Source organism: Gigantopelta aegis, unplaced genomic scaffold (assembly GCF_016097555.1).
Source record: "Gigantopelta aegis isolate Gae_Host unplaced genomic scaffold, Gae_host_genome ctg2140_pilon_pilon:::debris, whole genome shotgun sequence".
In the NCBI taxonomy this organism is placed as follows: domain Eukaryota; kingdom Metazoa; phylum Mollusca; class Gastropoda; order Neomphalida; family Peltospiridae; genus Gigantopelta; species Gigantopelta aegis.
This window is the reverse complement of record NW_024532854.1, coordinates 25,728-48,500: the sequence shown is the minus strand read 5'-3', so window position 1 is coordinate 48,500 and position 22,773 is coordinate 25,728. Positions and strand designations below refer to the sequence as shown.

Genomic DNA, 22,773 nt, shown 5'->3' with positions numbered 1-22,773 from the left:
TTAACCGTTAGAACTCAACAAGTTTGTTTTCTTGTTCCATTTAATTATTTAATTCCTACTTCATGCAGTGTATTGTCATAGTAAGTGAATCTACAAATGTTAAGCGTAGCCTGCCCAGAGGCAATCAGATGCAATTCCAGAGTCATACTTTCTTAATTGATGCACAGTTGAGATGTCGGGACTGAATGGGTACTAGTATTCCTGAAGGTGTGAAGATCGATTCTTTGCTGCACCTTATCGCTGTTGTTAAAATATCCCTTTTGTATAAAGATAAACATATACTGTGGCCGCTTAGTACAGGTACTTTGGCAACTTAGGATCCGATTTAGGTGGCCGCTGGCCGCGTTAGACAGATGGCGGCATATTGCAGGTGCATTTACATTATAAATCATTTGGGAGAAAAAAAGTGGCCGCTTAAGGCAGGTGACTGCTGATTATAGGTGGCCGCTAGGACAGGTTTGACTGTATAACATTTGTCACCATGGTGGTAATTAATCTCTGGGGTGCAGAGTTCATGCAAATATAAGATGACATTTTTAAAAGCTGGCAGTGTTTTTGGCATGAAAATGTAATACTTTTTTCCTTTTATGTTAAATATTAAATGTTAATGGTCGATAAGTTTAGCTGACATGTTTTGAAGAATACTACAAAAAATGTAACCTAAAATCATAACTGTTCGTATAAAATCAACTGCAACTGGTCAACTTTCTTCATCATCAAATTGAACATTTTCCGTGTCACAGCCAAATAATGATACTGTATTGCTTATTCCTTAGCTGGTCTTATATAGCATGCGCTGTTGTAAACCAGTTATGACTGGCATATATCGTTTTGTTTTTTTATATGAGGAGATATAATAATATTTCGTTCATTCCAGTTATAATATTAGACAAACCTCGCATATGTCTATACAAGTACATGGTCGTATGTCTAGGTATCAGTCTGAACGGCACGAAGATGCTGTGTCTCAGTGCTGAACAGAACAAGACAAGTAAATATTACAAAAGATGGCAGTTGTGAAGTCAATATATTCAAACACGAATTAGGCTGACATCAGAATTGTGCTACATGCAAAATGTACTTCAGAAAAGTGAACACAATACATTGTAATAAGCAATGATGTTCTCGTATTGCTTCTGTATTATCGTAGTACGAGTATAGTTAGAATAAAGAAAATACTTGTATATCTCCTCATATGCAGTGAAAGAACATATTCCAGTCATACCTGGTATAAACCAGCTCTTGTAGCACTAACTAAAGCATATGCAGCACTGTAATATGATTTCTGTATCTAGCCTACAACTGGCTACAGTACTGTGAGCTCTTTCTAGGGTCATGGGAAACACTAAGTATACTGCATAATAATGAAGAAAGTTTGTACAGTTTTAACAGTTTAAGTCGTTTCCAACCTGAGAAGAAAGGCAATATTGTTTTAGGAATAAAAATGGTAGCTGTAGTTAGGTTTTTTGAGCCGTGTTCAGTATCGCTGACTGCGCATTGTTAAACAATATTCAGTGAGATTTTGTCTATAAGAAGAGTGTTTATGGAAAGAAATGGCAACCAGTGGAAGACGCTTACACATTGTGCAGACTGCACTGATACCAGCTGACTTAGCCATAAACATGCTCATGAATGAGGATTCCACCAAGTTTGATTTCGAGAAAACACGTGATGGGAAGGGTTTACCAAAACAGACTATTTGCATTAATTGATCAAAGATTGCTGAACATCCTGGTGTGCACCAATCGACCCCTTGTTATATACACATGTACTTGAAAGTGCTAATGTCTTGACATTGGACAACCTTGCACAGCAGAATGCAGATGTATCCAAGGGATGAACCAGATTATTTTGTTGCATGTGATCCATCAACACATGTTATGTCAGTTGAGTTAAAGCATGTTTTGTTCAACAACATCACTGGAGCACATTGATTTAAAAATCATTGGTTATTGGATGTCAAACATTTGGTAATTTTAACATATTGTCTTACAGAGGAAACCCGCTGCATTTTTCCATTAATAACAAGATATCTTTTATATGCATCATCGCACAGCCTTTGTTATGCCAGTCGTGGTGCACTGGCTGTGTGTACTATGTACTATGCATTATGTACAACATACTGAGGTCGTTTTGTAAACAACCCTCAAGGTTTTTATGTGCTGGAGTTTTACTAAACACTCATTCATTCATTCATTCATTCATCCATCCATTCAAACATACTAACTAATTCATCCATTCGTGTATTTATTCAGGCTATAGTGGTTAGGTGTTTATGGATGCTGATAGGTGTATAATTACAACAACGTTTTTTTACTGAGGAACCATTGATCAATAGGATGACATATGTCGGTATTTTGATCTATTATTTTATACAGTTATTTACAATTTGCAGTTATATTTTATTTTAATAACATTTTTTAAATTGGTAAAACATGCTAACTAAACTTATCAACAATCTAAAACTAACATTTGACATAAAATTAGCTTTTTCTAAGTCATGATACACATATTTTTAGATTTTCATACAATAATTACCGTCCATTTTGGCAAGTCATTAGTCAACACTATATCTGACAGTATTCGAAACAGTTTTAATGAACTCATTGAGTCCATAAACATCTGTTTTGACACAAGATCACATTTCCAAATGCTGTAGTTCTGAGGATATGCAGTTTTGATGATGAACTGGCGGCCATTTTGAAAAACAGCCGCCATCTTGTTCGCGTCAACTTTAGAAAATGTCGTCTTATAGTTTCATGAACTCCACTCCATAGAGATTAATTTCAGCCATAGTGACAAATGTTAAACTTTCGGTCCCGGTTACATAAAAACAACAACAACAACATCCAAACAAACAAAAAACTAACGCCCTAACGTTTATTTATTTATTTATTTATTTATTATGTGTTGTTGTTGTTGTTTTTTTTGTTTTTTTATTTGGTTTTGGTTTTATCAATAATCCTAAATACTGTCTACTGTATGAAAATTGTAACATTCGAATTATTAATATACATTTGACTATTTAGTTGCAGCTGTAGCAGGTGGTGCCGGTGCTTTAGTGATAATTGCTGTAGTGTTCGTCGTCGTCGTCGTCATTGTTAAAAGGTAAAAAAAATACTAGCACTACTGGTACATTGTTGTTACATTTTCCTATTAATGTCACACTCTGATTTATCTGGTCTGTCTGTCCTGAACAGCGGGTTAGTTGTTAGAGTCAGGGGATCAAAAATCCCATCGCCCGACGCCCGTGCCAAGTGGAATTTTCATGCCGAGCAAGTAATTATGTTAACTGCATATGCCCGATGACAAGTGACTAATGTAACACCTAAAACTTTTTTTTTAAATTTTGTTACAAATCTCAGAAAACCTTTTGAAAGAGTTCCGATCGTTTGAGCATTTACATAGCTCTAAGGAGAACTGACCCAACACTAAATGCTGGACGATCGGAACTCTTGCCAATGCGGCAAGAGTGCAAAGTACATATGTGTCAGCAGAGTGCCAAAACGGAAAACAATGTGTTGAAAAGTCCAATAACAACTTTAGAGTTTTTCCCCTTTTACTATCGACTAAGATCGGTAATTTCTGCCACTGAACGTTCGACTGGATTCGTACAAGTAATGATCTTCAAACTTGGAAATAGCGTCCAATATGCTTTACAGCTTGTGTATAGCGGAATGTCTCGTCTCTATTATTTTTCAGGAATGGAGAGTTACGAGAACATTCCCCTGCTTAAAATACACCACTAAATAATAATTGTATGTGAACATATGTCAGTATGGATTTTAACACCAATGATTTTGGTGGGTTAATTAAGTAGAGTTTCATTACTCCATTACTGAAAAATAATGGAGCATTGAGACAATACTGTGACTTCGCAGGTGTATTTTGAATAAAAATAAAATATACATGTCTTGTGTATGCAATAAAAATGGTTAATCCTTGCAAAAATGGTATATGATGTGGGATACAGTTTAAAATTGTCATATTCAAATTATATTAGACGTTAACGCGGTGGACTCTAGAATCTGCTCTTTGCAGCATTGTTTGACGTAAGTGTTACGGGTGCTTTGTGTTACCGGACTCAGTGTAGATGCGAACCCTGTAACTACATGCCTAATGTCCGATGGCTTAACCACTACACCACCGAGGCCGGTAACATAGTCCAGAAAAATAAATATATTTGCAAGTTTATAATAATGTGATAAATATGATGTTTTATTGCGTTGCGCTTATTTAAACAAAAAACATAGTACATGTACCACACAACTTTAATTGCTTTAATAAATGAAATAGTGTAGCATTGTAGGTCATGGGTTACATATGGTCCACACGCACACATACACACACACACACACACACACACACACACACACACACACACACCTCTACTACTTTTTTTATAAGACATAATAATAGAATATATCACCGTTGTGAGGTATAAGTAAGGCTATACCAACCCGAGGGACAAAATGTTTTTGTGAGGGCCGAGGTTTACCGAGGTCCTTACAAAAATATTTTGTCCCGAGGGTTGGCATTGCCTTTTTTATACCTCACAACGGTGATTGATTCTTTTTCTTGCCCATTTAATTATAGTAACAAAACATTAATTTTGTCAGCTACGGTTTGTTTATTGTAGAACGATTCGTATACATTTCACCGGCAAACTCATTAAAAAAAATATAGTTCACCTTATGCAAAGACATAAATATGTAAAAACTTACCAATAAATATACATTTGAAAATATTAATTTATTTAAATATGTTTAAAACAATGATACAACGTGAAATGGCAAACAGAATTTTGAAAGAAATGAGATATGATGTCAATCGTCCTAAAACATGCGTTATGACGTCACGCGTATGTAGAAATCGTCTAGCCCTCGGGTCAGACAGATTTATCTAGCCCTAGGGTCAGAAGCTTGTCTAGTGGGCAAGAATGTGTCATCTAACTGTAACTGGTAACAGTGAAACAATTGTCATCCACTACTCATTTGTAAACAGTATTTGAGATTCCCTAAAAAAAATTAACAAAATTGTTGACATCAGGTCATAATCGGTACTCTCTAATTTCTGTGCACCAAAGTTCCCTCACTTGCGTCAGTGGCATGTATTATATACTCTTCAAAAAAAAGTAGGGGAACTCTAATAAGAATTTACAATTGACAAAATTGTAAGGTATATTAGCTGTGGGGAATGGTTATATGATAATAGTGAATTAATTGGGCAAACTTTACAACCGGTAGTTCAGTATTACAGTAGGTTTTATGACCACCAAAGATCTTGAAGGACGATTGTGGTCAGAAGTGAAGTTTGAAAGTTGATGTTTTTTTATCACTAAATCGCTAATTCAAACAATAAAAATGACTAAAAACAAAAAATAACAACTGTATGATCAATAGAATGAAAAAGATTCACAGAAATAATGTTCCACAGTGATTAATCGACCTTCCTGGAAATTGTCAAAATCGAGAATGACACCCCACGCACGTGTACGGGGCAACTGCGTGGTTCACGTGCACACTATGGAATGTGTTTTGGTGTGTTGATAAACAGAACTGAACGTTCTTTACAAGGATGTCTGTGGTCAAAACGTATGTTCGGTCTAGTAGTTTATATTAACATTAATATTTCAGTTCCCCATCTTTTTTGAAGAGTATATATATATATATATATATATATATATATATATATATATATATATATATATATATATATATATATATATATATATCAAATCAAAGCTTGTGATCTACTGGATCACATGGTATTCTGTTAGTCGGATATCTACTAAAATTCTGTGACTTTGTCATCATTAAGTGATCATACCACAATTTCTCTTGCCGCTTCCCCAAAATATCCCAATTTTTTTTATATTTTATTTTTCACACATCGAATGTGAAAATTATTTATATCGACATTTAAATATAATGGAAGACACGGGATTAATATATTAACAAAAACATCATACATGAGGCTAAGTGGCAGTATATCGGAAGCGTTCTCGGAATTTTGTCATCATTTTAAATCCTGGTTACCCATAAATCGTTCAATTTACCACGAACATTAGCCAGTAAAAAAGGCTTATAAGATAAAAAGATAAAAAAGATAAAAACTTTATTGCATATAAACATTCCACATACGGAACTGGATGCAAAACATATGCATAAACAAGAAACAAACAAAATGACTAAATAAAGACTAATTATGGGCAATACATGTATAATCGTGAACAAATTTGCATACCGCACCAGCACAGGCTGGATTTTGGTTTTGCATAATATATATAAATTTTTCTTGCATACTCATACTTTTAAATAGATAATTATGGAAAGTTAGATATGCATATAATTTGACACGTTGACTATTATATTTCTTACATACTGTGATATGATGGTATTCATCTTCAATTACATTGCAGTGGTCACATAAACGTTCTTCCACTGGAGTGAAGGGTTTTGTATGGCGCCCAGTCACTATTTTTAATTTGTGGTCACTGAGACGTAATTTAGTAAAAGCTTTACGGTGTTCTGGATGTATACAGTGTAATAAATATGGCTATAGTTGAATATTGTATTTATATTATTTGTACGTTCGCATTTTATTACTGGATCCATCTCTTTTAGCTGGAGCTCTAAGGTTTTCTTTTAAAATATTGTGATACTTAGTTTTAATTATATTTATAATATGAATGGGATAATTGACAGTGCTTCGTGTTTGATTCAACTCACCAATGTAATAATATAATTTGTGAAGCCAACCAATATTTTTCTTTTCAAGGCTTGTGCATTCAGAGAAAGAATGTTGTAAAATAATGTTGTCCGTAGTTTGCATATGGGGGTAAAAATGTAACATTCTTTTTACCACAGACAACAGGAGTGGGTACAAACCTAGCTCAGCTCTAGAGGCTGAATTATGGGTACGACTATTAACCTGTAGTGTTGATTTACAGAATTTTAAAAGCACTCTCTCTGGCAGGAAAGTTTCCAAATATTTTAATGATATGAACTGGGCACCCCAAACCTCACTGGCATATAAAAAGACAGGCTCAACAAGAGAATTAAATAACTGGCATGAAATGTCTACTGGTAGGTTAACATTTGAGAATTCTTTCTGCATCTTGAAAAAACAACCTAGTACTTTGCTCCAAAGTGATCGGGAACATTCTTTAAAATGTCCATTTTGAGTAAAGTCAACCCCTAAATATGTATACTTTGATACAACTGGGACTTTATTGCCCGAGAGATGCCAAGTAAGCTTATTTGTTGTACTTTGGCCACCAAAAATAACAATTTTTGTTTTATTTAAATTAATAGTAAGATTGTTGTCATTACAATATATATCTAGTTGATCAAGGAGCTGTTGTAGACCATGTGGGGTTTCTGATAAAAGTAGAAGATCATCTTCAAAAAGTAGATGGCTTAAGCGCAGTGTGTCTAGTGATACTTTATCTCCATTGTTACATAAATATTCTTGGAAGTCATTAATGAACATAGTAAATAGTGTTGGAGATAAAATACAGCCCTGGCGAACACCAATGTTTGATTGGAATGGTTGTGATATGCCTTTATCAGTCTGAACACTATATGTAACATTAACATATAAAGATTCGATTATTTTTAAAACATTACCTGTAACCCCCATAAGAGCAATTTTATTAAATAATTTGCTTCTATCCACAGAATCGAATGCTCGTTTGAGATCTACAAAGCATGCATAGACCTTTTTCCTTTTACATTTATATTTATCAATCAGGGTTTTTAGTGTAAATATGTGATCTGTTGTTCTAAATCCTTGCCTGAACCCAGCTTGACAGATATCAATGTGGTTGGTTTGTTGTAGGTAGTCTACAATTCGTGTATCTATTATTTTGCAAAACAATTTACCAATACAACTGCTTAGAGCGATTCCACGATAGTTACTTGGGTCTGTTTTGTCACCTTTTTTGTGCAAAGGGACACTTATTGCAAAAGTAAATGACTTTTTGTTTCTAACTGATATATTAAGTTTTAGGGAGAGCTGACAGTGATCTGATGTCCATGAAAGTGGTTTAATATTAAAATATTGCACATGGCTGTAGAGTTCTTCAGATGTAAGAACATAATCTACAACATTCTGACCATATTGTACGTGTGGCATGTAAACTGTCCCAAGTGATCTCCAACTGTTTTACCATTTAAAATAATTAATGTTGATGCAATTGCTAGTGATATGAGGATTGTCCAAATTTGTTTGTTATATTATCTCGGTTATTTCTTTTTATCTCTATGGTAGTAAAAATATCTGACGGTACATATATGTTTTCAAGAAAATTAACTCCATCACTATTCACACACCCACACTCGGTAGCAGTTCTAGCATTAAAGTCCCCACCAATTATTATCGATCCATGCTGCGAATATTTTAAAACTTCATTACTTATGACATTAAAGGGATCTGTTGTAGTTAAAAACGTTTTACTAATTCTAATCCATAATGTAAATTCACTACATGCTACAAAAGAAACAAAAGGCTTTAAACCAGTTTTACATAAAAAAAAGAAAAAAAGAAAAGCCAATCCACCACGGGATGCTTGCACAAACTGTTTGCGTGGATTGGAAATTGAAAAATATCTTGTAAAATTGAAGTCACTCTTGTTTCCTAACCATGTCTCAGACAGACCAATAACATGAAAGTTTTTAAAACACTTATTAAATTCATCACGTTTTAAGTCGGATATACCTTGTATATTCCAAAATGAAATATTAAATTGTGAATTTGATGTTAACATTAATCAAATTCAACCTTCCGGAATGCTGATCCATTGGCTATATAACCCCCTACTTCACCTCTCTCACATACACTTAACGTTTTGCACACATTTATGTATATGAATATCGGAACAGATTATTGAGATGCTGCAGTATATATTGAGCACTCTGATGATCAGTGAATGGCATCCTGCTGGTAGCGCTCCCTGGGAAACCCCAAGGAACATTGCTGCCTCTTACTGTAGACGGTGCGTGAGTTGAGAATGGATGATATTGATGTTGATTGCTTATCCTGTCATTTGGAGTTGAGAAAATGTTGGCATTATAAGTGTTTGTCATCCGTTGACCATTCATCCGTTCACTGAAATGCACCATAGTATTTTCGTTGTGATGATGCTGGTTTCTCTCGGCATGATCGGTTTTTCTGTGGGGATAACTGTTGCTTCTATTTGGCAATGGTGGGAAATCTTGGTGGGTGTACTTGTGCTCCATGGCATGCACCTGTGGGTGGATGTCAGTATCACGACTTGATCTGTCTTTGTTGTGTTTAATTGTAAGACCCACAGACTTCAGGAATGAGTTGGCAAGAATACGAGATTTATATTTACTGGGGTGGACTTTGTCGTGATACATGTTCTTTTTGGGGGCACCATTCACTGTAACAAACAGATTTGAATGGTCAATTACTTCCACATTTAATGAGGAAGCTAATTTTTTTATCTTATCATTTGCGTTGTTGATGTTTTTGTGGAGCTGGCCTCGAGTTAAAGAAGGCAAGATGAGTGAAAAGTAAATGGCTGCATTTGGAAATTTACTTTTACATTCATTAAACAACTGTTTGTATTCACTTACTTCAAAAGCGTAATCTGGAGGGGTATGGCAGTCATTTACTCCAATGTGAACAATGACTTTCTTCAGAGTTGTTTTTTGAGGCAAGTTCTTGACTCGTTCCGTGAGTTTGGTCACTCCATGTCCTGGGTAAAACAACACCTTTGACGTACGGTTTGGAATGTGTTGACCGATACGCAGAATCGAGTCACCTAGGAAAAGTGATGTTACTTCATCACTGATGTATGTATTGCGTGTTGGTGTTGGGGGGGGGGGGGGGGGGGGGGGGCTGCCTAATGTTCTCATATTTACCTTCCGTTTGAAGTTTGGTGTTGTGAATGGTCTTTACATTTTGCTGTTTCTTTTTCACCTGCATAAATTGCTCTTCTTCGTTGTCTTCTTCTGTACTTGATTGCTCATCTGTGTTGTTTATGGGGTTGTTTGTTTCTTTTATGCAAGACATAGAACAGTTTTCTTTAACGGCCGACGTCAGTGGTACATTTGATCTGTCCTCAAACTGTCCCTCTTTAATTTCTATCAAAGTCTCCACTGTTGATTTCTGTGAAGTTTGGAGTAACTCCACATTTACTGCATGTACTTGTAAACTGGCAGATAGGGCTCTGTTTTTCTTTTCAAGTTGTTCAAGTTTTCTTTCTAGCATTTCATTGACCTTTTTTATTTGGATATTGTCAAGTTGTAAATTTTCTATAGATCTGTTATGGGATTCTTGCATTTCCTTTATGCGATTTGAGAATTGCACTCTTATGTCGTTGATCAATTCTTCGGTGTCCCTCATGTGGTCGTCCATTCTGGACTCTTGGGTGCAGAAAGCTTCACGTAGGTCTGTAATCTTTTGGCTAAAATCTAATGTAGAGCCAGCGCACTGGTTACCTTTTCGTGTTGTGCGTTTTGAATGGTTAGCTTTCACAGGTGGGTTTTTTTTGGGGTTTTTTTACAGTTTTTTAGGTTTAGTACAGCTGGTGTCATTGACCTCAACGTCCATATCAACCTCAGAATAGTTTGTTGTCGATTCCATAAAAGGCGTTGTAACAGTATAGTCATCCGAGTTATCAATGGATACTTGAACAGGCATATTGGTTTGCATGGTGTTATAAGTGGATAGATCTTGTTCAGTGGTGTCTAGAGTTTTTCTGTCCTCTAGTTTCATTAATGTGGCAACATCTTCCTTATTTATTTCCCAGATAGTTATGTTTTTGGCAATTTGTGACAGTTTTGGAACTTCGTTCTCAACCCACAACTGTGCCTGCCCCTGAAACATTAGATGGCATGTGGTTCTGTATACGTGCAGAGTTCCCCACTTAATGCGTTTTCCTTGGCTATCCACAGTTGCTATAGCTATCTTGTCTTCAGTGATTGTTGCTTTGGTTTCATCTGTTACTTCTGTCCATGTGATTCGTAATTGTGTGTCATGTTCACTCTGTCCCTAGTTGTATTAGAATATATTATGATTTACAAAAATAATATTTAGAAAAACTAATTCATTTTTTTACGAAGTGATATTCACATTAAAGAAACTATTCACATCTGTTATAGTACTATAATTTTCAGATTAGTTTAGTCTCTACAGATTGAGATATAGTATATATAGAGGATTCATCACTTGTTAGCCTATTCATAATAAATAATAGTATGGATAATATGGATAATAAAAATATTATTACACACGAAAGTGAATCGTACTGATTTTACGAAACTCGTGTCGGGATTTGTTTCGTAAAATCAGTACGACACGCAAGTTCGTGTAATAATCTATTTATCCTATAACACATCTAAAATAACATTCTAATTCGATATTTAGGAAACCATAGTTCCAAAGTCGATTTCTTCGGTAATATGAGGCATCACGATTGACACCAATGAAGTTTGAAGTCAGGCATTTTAAATATATCTTATCAAAACGTTACGCTGAGGTGTACAGGTCTTTTTGACAAGACAAATGGCCGATTGATAGCATTTTTTTTTAACAAGGTTAATACATCAAAATATCAAATATGACATCAATATTATGAGTAAATTAAATGACAAATAGAATTATACATACGAATAGATCATTTGATACATTGTTTTGTGAAAGGATTTTATTATCAAATGGTAATGTGAAAAATAGAACCACTCATTTTTGGGCAATACATTAAATATTAAGAAAAAAAAGAAAGAAAAAACCCCTAAATAAAATAAAATAAAATAAAAACAATAACGACACCTAGGAATATTTTGTTTTAATTTGTGACAATCATGTATATTATATTTCGTTCATACAGAAGACACAACACGAAACATGGGCGTAATTCAGACAATGATGGAGACTATTGCAACATGGACTCAGATCCGTATAAATACAAGAACACCAAGCCATCTGAAACACATCCAGGAGTTTCAACAAACTCTCACCAATATCAGAACGGCAACCAGACGATTCGCTCTCCTTCAGACGACTATGCATTTATTGATGACGAAGCTGTCGGCACTACTCGGAAACCGCAGGTAGCCCTAAAACCAAATCGGCCTAACACAAATAACCACGATGATTTTCAATCACAACCTGACCACGATGACGTGTCAAACATGTACGCCAAGGTTAACAAAAACAAGAAACCGGCCAAAGCTGTGAATGAAGTCACCATGCCAGTTATGCACGTCAATGAGCTCTATGCTGCGGTTGACAAAACTACAAAGGGGAAACAACCGTTGAAGGCTAAACCTTCTGGTGATGTGTACGCCGTGGTAAACAAAAAGAAGAAGTCAGTCGGGATGGGTTCTGAATCTAAAGGTCAAGGTCCCGAGTCTGAGATAACCGGTGATGTCTACACTGAAGTTCGGAAACCGAAGAAGTCTGGGATTAATCCGAACATCCCTAAAGGTTCACCTGGACTCATTTACACTGAGGTGGAGTTTGATGAAAACACAGACGAACCACAGGGAGCCACAGGAGGGGATGAAAAGACAGACTCAGCTGCAACAGAGGAGGATCGTGTTCTGTATTCTGAAGTTTGTTGAATAGTTCTGTGTAGATCGTTGGGTGGGGAAATAGGTGGAAGAACGATGGGTACAGTTAGCCTATGTCAGTACTCTAAAACACATATTTTCTAAGCACCGTGTCTGACTCACCAATTCCACTATTTCTTGTTCATAATAGGCCTCCTGTAACATTATTTTCCACAGATCTATCTCACCACGTTCTCCCCATCCTTGTTTGTCAGTGGTTTGCTGCAGTTATATAATTTCTGTTCAGTGATCATCCAACAATCGCATCTTCCTAATTCCAACATTCCATTGTCAATGTTATACTAGTCACAACAAGTTAGGGGTCAATATCAAATTAAACCTTACTTTTTCAAAAATCAGGGACGGTGATTGGTGATAAAAAGTAGGTTATTTATGACCCCTATTACACAATATACAAAAATGTAAAGTTATCCCGTCCACCTGTCAAGGACCTTTAAATTCTTTTTTCAAAAACTACAACAAGATTTGGGCCCCCTCTATTATGAAATCCTGGATCCGCGACTGGTATGAAATTGCGTGTCTTTGCTTGATTTGTTTATTTTTACTTTGAATTAGTTTTATTTCAATGCATGTGTCTCATTTATAAATCCATAATTATTAATGCTTATACATTAAGAATAAAAGTTTACAAAATACAACAAATTCTTAGAAATTAAGTTTTTTAATATATTACTGAAAATCTGTCTATCCAAGTGATCGTGTGGTAAGGATGAACACAATGGTGCTCCAATATCGTTTGTTTGACTGGTTGAAATGGACGCCTATTAAAGAATTCCTTAGAAGAGAGATGTGGGTTCCAGCAACGAGCTGCTCATTAGGTAAAATGAAGCCAAAACCATTTTCACTTCATTTCAACTTATTTTCGTGCTTATATCCAATTAAGGTTCAAACAGGCTGTTCTGGGCACATACCTCAGCTATCTGGGCTGTGTGTCCAGAACAGTGTGTTAGTATTTAGTGAGTTAGACGATGTTGTAGTGGTCTTACACCTACCCATTGAATCGTTATTCATTTCAACTTATTTCCGTGCTTATATCCAATAAAGGTTCAATCATGCTGTTCTGGGCATGCAGCTCAGCTATCTGGGCTGTCTGTCCAGGACAGTAGTTAGTTGTTACTGGTTAGTGAGTTAGAAGAGGGTGTAGTGGTCTTACACCTACCCACTGAGTCGTTAAAACTCACTTTGGGTGTGAACCCAGTACCTACTAGTCTTATGCCCGATGGCTTAGCCACGACACCACCGAGGCCAGTGCCAAAAACAAATTAGCTCAACTTTTTCTTTCGGCGAACCGCTCCAAATTGTTTTTCAATTGGCTCCTAAATTCCTACATGAACATATTGAAAATCCTATATACCAAACACCGCCATCTCGCCTTCTGCCCATCTCCGCCTACCCCCCCCCGCCCCCCCGCCCCCCATTTCTGTCGTATATATTGGAAAAAATTGGAAAAAAAAGTAAAGAAGTCTGTTTTGTTTCACGACACCACTGGAGGACATTGATTAATTAATCATCGGCTATTGGATGTCAAACATTTGGTAATTCTGACACATAGTCAACAGAAGAAACCCGCTACATTTTGCCTAATGCAGCAAGGGATCTTGTATATGCATTTTCAACTTTCCCACAGAGAGGAAAGCACATTCCACGGTCTTTCTCCAGTTGTGGTGAACTGGTTGAAAAGGTAAAGAATCCTCCCATGAATACATTACTAACAGTCTCATCACGAAAGACATGTCGGAGGCTTGGAGACACGGCGGACATTTTTAGCAACAATTTACCATCCACAACTGTCTAGAATACTCTGCAGCTCCACACTTGAAGTCACTTACCAAATGTATTAGTAACACACGCAATATAATGTTCACCAATATAACGAATAGCACTCCTAAAAATGTCTCACTCCAGCCAGTGCACAACGACTGGTATATCAAAGGCCGTGATATGTATTATCCTGTCTGTGGGATGGTGCATATAAAATATCCATTGCTGCTAATCGAAAAAGAGTAGCCCATTAAGTCGCGACAGCGGGTTTCCTCCCTTAATATCTGTGTGGTCCTTAGTCATATGTCCGAAGCCATATAACCGTAAATAAAATGTTTTGAATGCGTCGTTAAATAAAATATTTCCTTCCTTCCTAAAAATGTTGCGATTGCTGTCCTTATTTATTGATAAAGAATTATTCTATCAGGAAATGGCTCACACACTGGTTTCTATGCCACAGATTTGGGAACCGTTCCCAGACATTCAAACCTCATGCCAAAAATAGCAGGACGGCTTAACCTTTTTTCGGGTACCAATTTTACTCCACTTTGCCTTAATATAAAACTGAAGTTAGAATTTATAACGTGGCTAATAAATAGCATAGTTGTGTCTAACGTCAACAAACACTAGTTTTATGACCCCCCCCCCCACACACACACACACATGCACACACACACACACACACTACACACTTCAGATATCTCCTCAACGCGTAGCATAATTTCAGATACGACCATGTACCTGCATATCAAATTTGAAATAATAAAAAACCTACCGAACCGGTTTCCGATATTGGCCGATACACATCCTCGACAATTTACCCGACGGAGTTACATTTTTGTAAACACATGTACGTACACGTTAGATATGCACTTCCTGTTTCAGATTTTGATATTTGACGACATATTACACATATATACTATCATGTTTACACTCGTCTATTTCAAGTGTGTTTGACTAGAACAAAATGTAGAATTACTGAGACATGCAAATTCGAGAGAACCGTGGTTTACAAATAGCTGATATGATGAAACATAATCGACGATAACAGTCTTTGTACAACGGTTAATCATGAAGCCGACTACGACTTGGCAGATAATTGTGCTTACAGTTATGCTAATGACACATTTCTCTCAAGGTCTGTATGCTTATCTATTTATTCATTTATATCAAACGTAAGAGATCAGAGAGAAGGACACACACACACACACAGAGAGAGAGAGAGAGAGAGAGAGAGAGAGAGAGAGAGAGAGAGAGAGAGAGAGAGAGAGAGAGAGAGAGAGAGAGAGAGAGAGAGAGAGAGAGAGAGAGAGAGAGAAGACAGACAGACAGACAGACAGACAGACAGGCAGGTAGAGAGAGAGTATGTGGGAGAAAGAGTCCGAAAAGACTGAGACCTAGTGACAGACACTCAGCGACAAAGAGAGACACAGAGTCCGATAGACAGGCACTCGGAGTGGCGCAGGTAGAGACACAGCCATATAGACAGACACTCGGAGTGGCACAGGGAGACACAGAGCCCGATAGACAGACACTTGGAGTGACACAGGGAGAGACAGAGCCCGATAGACAGACACTCGGAGTGGCACAGGGAGACACAGAGCCCGACAGACAGACACTCGGAGTGGCACAGGGAGAGACAGAGCCCGATAGACACACTCAGAGTGACACAGGGAGAGACAGAGCCCGATAGACAGACACTCGGAGTGACACAGGGAGAGACAGAGCCCGATACACAGACACTCGAAGTGACACAGGCAGAGACAGAGCCTGATAAACAGACACTCGGAGTGACACAGGGAGAGACAGAGCCTGATAGACAGACACTAGGAGTGGCACATTGAGAGACAGAGCCTGATGGACAGACACTCGGAGTGACACAGGGAGAGACAGAGCCAGATAGACAGACACTCGGAGTGGCACAGGGAGAGACAGAGCCCGATAGACAAACACTCGGAGTGGCACATTGAGAGACAGAGCCCGAGAGACAGACATTCGGAGTGACACAGGGAGAGACAGAGCCAGATAGACAGACACTCGGAGTGGCACAGGGAGACACAGAGCCCGATAGACAGACACTTGAAGTGACACAGGGAGAGACAGAGCCCGATAGACAGATACTCGGAGTGGCACATTGAGAGACAGAGCCCGATAGACAGACACTTGAAGTGACACAGGGAGAGACAGAGCCCGATAGACAGATACTCGGAGTGGCACATTGAGAGACAGAGCCCGATAGACAGACACCCAGAGAGATAAAAGAGAGACAGAGAATTACAGAGACAAAGACATAGAGAGACACAGAGACAGAGAGGACAATGACCTACAGTCGCTCAGGGAGAAAAAGAGAGACAAAGACTTAGAGAGAGAGAGAGAGAGAGAGAGAGAGAGAGAGAGAGAGAGAGAGAGAGAGAGAGAGAGAGAGAGAGAGAGAGAGAGAGAGAAATATTTTATTTAACGACGCACTCAACTCATTTTATTTACGGTTATATAACGTCAGAGATATGGTTAAGGACCACAAAAATATTGAGAGAGGAAACCCGTTGTCGTCACTACATGGGCTACTCTTTTTCGATGTTTTATGTGCATGCGACGGTACATGCTCTTAATTTGTTTTCGCCTGTGGCGATTTTAATTGTGTTAGAGGGCCGTGTGCAGTTTAATTGCACTTAGCCCAGATGGGCAACTTGTTACGTAATACTTCTGCGCGACGGTCCTCGATCGGTACGCCTAATACACACCCTTAGCCAGGTGCGGAGGACATGTAGCGAGTAGTTACGTAATACCTCTGCGAGTGCGGTTTTTACAACCGTGATTTGGTGACGATGGCGTCAGTAAGTCTGACGATCAGAGAGAAATATACCGACTCTAGTAGAGTTGGAATATTAGATGATACGTGAGGTACCGCCTTGTACCCCCAGGCAAAATCCTGATTTATAATAAATAGCTAGTGTTTTAGAGATATCGAGAGAAACATTTGGAAGGCGTCCAGGGGGAACGTTGTCCGTTTGGACTGGTAAATATATTATTTCTGCTCTGTGTATAACCTTGATGTGATTGATGTGACTTTTAAATATTTTAATACTGTATTATACCAATATTCTTTAGACAGTGTCTTCGGTTATCTGACGAAGTAAATCGTAGATTTCTTGTTCTAACATTATACGAGTATTTGGTAATATAAAGCTTAGCCAGTCATCCTAGACGACCTAGGTACACTGTAGGTTATTGTCTTTATTGTGATAGGTACCAATATTAATTATGTGTCACAAGGTTACTGAATGAGTAGTTAGGGTTAATTAATAATTAATCCGTTAGGAATAGAGCTGTAATTCCTTTATTAATTAAGTTCCCCTGGAAGCGTTCCTAAATTATCACACGTTACTGAACGAGTAGTAAGGGTTAATTAAAAATTAACCAGTTAGGAATGGTGTTGTAATTCCTTTATTAATTAACTTCTCCTGGAAGCGTTTCTCAATTATCACACGTGTGGGTGTGGTGTAACGGTGAAGTGATTCGCATATTGTGTAACTAGACACCTAGAGATTAACTAATTAAGTGATCAGTTCTGGGTTGTTATTATTGCTGTTATTAATTAACTACTACGGCTGTACATTTGTCAGCGTAGATTAATACAGATTCCAAAGTGTATTGTGTTTTTGTTGTGTTTCTAGTGAGCTAAACGTACTATTAATATATATACTTTATATAAGATCGTATCTCTGATCATACCTAGAGACGAGCCATACTAGGGTTTTACAGCCTGTTACAGAGAGATCTAATAGATATACAGTTAGGAGAGATATTTTGATAATCGTGTTTTATTCAGTTACGGGTATTATAGAATCCCCGTGGCAGGAGTAGAAAATTGGGGCGCTCGTCCCGGATCTGAAACGGGACATGCATATTTAAAAAAAAGTATTGTTTGTAAATGGGGGCTTTATAAATTAATTTTACAAATTAACCAGAAGTAGCACGTTTTTCACTAGAAAATTAATTAATAATAAGTGCGTCATATCTAAAGATGGATAAGAATTTGCTGGATAGGCCTACGCTCAGTGTAGTGGAGATTAAGCGAGCACGTAAGGCCGAGTTAGTTGAAATCGCGGGTGAGCGAGAAATTGACTTAACATCAGCTAAAACCTTAGGAGATATAAGGACAATTATTATCCAGGAAGTTTTTGGTGATAGTCCTGTTATGGAAGACAGTGAGATTGTTCCAGAGATAGAAATAAATGAGTTAAGTGTGGAACAACAATTAGCTTTTAAAAAGCTTGAGTACAAAAGAGAAGAACGTGCATTAGATAGAGAGAGAGATAGAGAAGATAGAGAGAGAGATAGAGAAGATAGAGAGAGAGATAGAGAGAGAGAGAGAGAAAAAGAAGATAGGGATAGAGAGAGAGAGAGAGAAAGAGAAGAGAGAGATAGAGAAGATAGACATAGAGATAGAGAGAAAGAAGATAGGGATAGAGAAGATAGAGAGAGGGAGAGAGAGAGAGAGAGAGAGAGAGAGAGAGAGAGAGAGAGAGAGAGAGAGAGAGAGAGAGAGAGAGAGAGAGAGAGAGAGAGAGAGAGAGAAAGAGAAGAGAGGGATAGAGAATTCCAGTTAGAAAAATTAAAAGTGGAACATGAGTTAAAGTTGAATACTGAAGAAGTTAGACGTGAGGCAGGAAATGGTTTTAACATGTCGGAGGCTTATAGATCAGTGCCTGTATTTGACGATCAGGAGGTAGACATGTTCTTTCAACTTTTTGAATGGGCCGCTAAGCAGCTAAATTGGCCGCAGTCTAAGTGGACATTGTTAGCCGTGTCTAAGTTTATGGGGAAGGCTAGTATAGCTTATAATTCAATGAGTGATGAGCGAGCAAGTCAGTATGACCTAGTTAAGTCTGCAGTGTTGAGGGCTTATGAATTACGACCTGAGGATTATCGTTTACGGTATAACGAGTTGAGAAAAACGCAGGGTCAGTCTTATAGTGAGTTTGTGGCTAAGAAGGCAGGGATGTTTGATAAATGGGTTGTTTCTCATCAGGTAGAGTCATATACCGAGTTACGGGAGTTGTTGATCTTACAGGACATTAAAAATGGATTACCAGTTAGCTTACGTATTCATTTAGAGGATCGTGATGTCAAAAAGATAGAGGAGGCAGGCATAGTGGCAGATGATTACGTGTTAATACACAAAGCTCAGGCAGTACCGGGTAGCTCTTTACAACAGGGTGATAAGAAGAAATTTCAGCCAGGTTTTTCCCGGGAAAGTAACTATCGGGGAGAGTCATCTAGTTGGTCAGCTAGTCAGGCCAGGAATGCACCTGGTGGGCAAAGTAAGGATAGACCTGCATTATCAGCCAATGCACGAACTTTTCGTCCACATTGCAGTTACTGTAAAAAGGATAACCATCTTATCGGGGACTGTTTTAAAAGGAAACGCGATAATGCGCAAGTGGTCGGTTTAGTGAGGTCAGCTCCGTTAGCGAGTGAGTTAATGGTTAGTCCCATGGCAGAGAAAGTAAACCCGTATGTGTCCACTGGTATGGTTTGTGATGTGAAACAAGAATTGAGTCCTAAGGCTATATCAATCTATAGAGATACCGGGTGTAGTCAGAGTTTGATCACGCAAGAGTGTTTATCTGGTATTGAAAATTCAGACATAGGACGTAGTTTGGTTTTAACCTCGGTTACTGGAGAAAATATGGTTGTCAGGTTACATAAGGTTTTCTTGTGTTCGAAGTTTGTGACGGGACCAGTCATTATGGGTGTTGTGAAGGACTTGCCTGTTGAAAACATAGGAGTTTTGTTGGGAAATGATTTGACTAGTCAGTGTTGTTAGCCGAAATGTGACCAACTGTTAATTAAAGACAGCACGTTACCAATAGAAGAGTGTGAGGTTGATGAGATTAAATATCCTGCGTGTGTAATGACTAGGGATATGCACAAGACGCAGAGGATATTTGTGATTTGTCTGATACGTGTGTGAGCCATGAAATTGGAGTGGATGAGGTTATCAGTAAAATTGTAGACAAGTCAACTGAGGAATTAATTGTGGTGGGACCTGTTGATCTCCCGCAGAGGGGAATTGAACCAGTTCTCTTTGATAGAGGGGATTTACCTTGTAATAGACAAGAGTTAATTCTAGAGCAGGGGGCTGATCCAAATTTGTTGGCAGCTCGCACTACCTTGTTAACTGTGGACAAGGGAGTATTAATAAATAAGAGAGTTAGAGATGGGAGGTTGCCGGCGACCGAACTAGCTAGGAAGCAACTGAGCCATGCTCAGAGCAAAATAAAATCAGTGTTTGATAGGAAGACTAAGAGTCGGGAATTTAAACCAGGGGATAAGGTGCTGCTGTACCTTCCCATTAAACGGGGTTCTGTGCAGAACAGGTATTTCGGGCCCTATGTTGTGCACAAACGAGTTAATGAGACAGGGTATGTGATAAACACTCCTGATAGGGTTAGGAAAAGTAGGTATTGTCACATCAATTTGCTAAAAAGTTATTTTGACAGACTGCCGATAGTTCCAGAGAGACCGGTCCAAATTGAGAGACACTCAATTTCCTGTGATGACGTCAAGACTGCGGAGATCAAGTTGGCCAACGGCCAGATTCTAGCAGACTTGAACCCCCAGCGAGCAAAGTTGACTACGTTGAAACAAGACAATGTTACCAATACCTTAAGCCAAGATGTGCGCTTGGAACCCAACGCTACACCGATTCGACAGCATGCCTATCGGAGAAAACCTGGAAAACGTGCGACGCTGAAAAGGAAGGAAACGAAGTTCCATTGGTCAGGTGAATGCGAGAAGTCATTCAACCGTATCAAGCAGATGCGCTACTCGTCTCCCGTGATGGCAGCACGAGACTACCGAATGCCGTTCAAGCTAGCTGTGGGTGCCAGTGACGTGGGTGCTGGAGCTGTGCTGTTCCCAGAAGACGAAGACGGACTGGACCATCCTAATGAAAGCCTCCAACCAGAGAGTTTTGAGATGGAGTCTTCTTCTGCAGGAATTCCCAATTACCATTGGACATATCAAGGGCACATCCAATGTAATCGCTGATGCCCTGTCCCGAAGTTGAACGTTATGATAATGTGTTGACATTCTTTATTTCTGTTTTGTTTATATATATTTTATTTGTATACCAGGGACTCAGAGACTCAGTGTGATTACTGGTAGTCACCTTATTATTACATGTGTTATAAATGCCCGTATGCGTCGGTTAACGCACCATTTTTGTTTTAATGTAGTATATTTCCCTATTCCTAGAGTAGAGGAAATATCCTTTTAGAGGTGGGGGTGTGTGACGGTACATGCTCTTAATTTGTTTTCGCCTGTGGCGATTTTAATTGTGTTAGAGGGCCGTGTGCAGTTTAATTGCACTTAGCCCAGATGGGCAACTTGTTACGTAATACTTCTGCGCGACGGTCCTCGATCGGTACGCCTAATACACACCCTTAGCCAGGTGCGGAGGCCATGTGGCGAGTAGTTACGTAATACCTCTGCGAGTGCGGTTTTTACAACCGTGATTTGGCGACGATGGCGTCAGTAAGTCTGACGATCAGAGAGAAATATACCGACTCTAGTAGAATTGGAATATGAGATGATACGTCAGGTACCGCCTTGTACCCCCAGGCAAAATCCTGATTTATAATAAATAGCTAGTGTTTTAGAGATATCGAGAGAAACATTTGGAAGGCGTCAAGGGGGAACGTTGTCCGTTTGGACTGGTAAATATATTATTTCTGCTCTGTGTATAACCTTGATGTGATTGATGTGACTTTTAAATATTTTAATACTGTATTATACCAATATTCTTTAGACAGTGTCTTCGGTCATCTGACGAAGTAAATCGTAGACTTCTTGTTCTAACATTATACGAGTATTTGGTAATATAAAGCTTATCCAGTCATCTTAGACGACCTAGGTACACTGTAGGTTATTGTCTTTATTGTGATAGGTACCAATATTAATTCTGTGTCACAAGGTTACTGAATGAGTAGTTAGGGTTAATTAATAATTAACCCGTTAGGAATGGTGTTGTAATTCCTTTATTAATTAACTTCTCCTGGAAGCGTTTCTCAATTATCAGACGTGTGGGTGTGGTGTAACGGTGAAGTGATTCGCATATTGTGTAACTAGACACCTAGAGATTAACTAATTAAGTGATCAGTTCTGGGTTGTTATTATTGCTGTTATTAATTAACTACTACGGCTGTACATTTGTCAGCGTAGATTAATACAGATTCCAAAGTGTATTGTGTTTTTGTTGTGTTTCTAGTGAGCTAAACGTGCTATTAATATATATATATACTTTATATAAGATCGTATCTCTGATCATACCTAGAGACGAGCCATACTAGGGTTTTACAGCCTGTTACAGAGAGATCTAATAGATATACAGTTAGGAGAG

General features: G+C 38.1%; 2 protein-coding genes across 3 annotated transcripts in view; both read left to right on the top strand.

The window, feature by feature from the left end:
* LOC121391340 overlaps positions 1-13,243 on the top strand; it is a 39,491-nt gene extending 26,248 nt beyond the window's left edge. For both annotated transcript variants that reach the window (XM_041523001.1, XM_041523002.1), the window contains 2 exons: positions 3,030-3,108; positions 11,861-13,243. In XM_041523001.1, the coding sequence (XP_041378935.1) occupies positions 3,030-3,108; positions 11,861-12,596 (815 nt within the window). In that variant the 3' untranslated portion in view covers positions 12,597-13,243. The remainder of the gene's footprint in view (positions 1-3,029; positions 3,109-11,860) is intronic.
* LOC121391341 (putative uncharacterized protein DDB_G0271982) lies at positions 12,642-18,951 on the top strand (the record flags this gene model as incomplete). The annotated part of the gene is made up of 3 exons (XM_041523003.1): positions 12,642-12,650; positions 16,696-16,767; positions 18,805-18,951. Coding segments are annotated over exons 1-3 (228 nt in total), but the record flags the coding sequence as incomplete, so codon positions are not given.
* Positions 18,952-22,773: the final 3,822 nt, after the last annotated feature.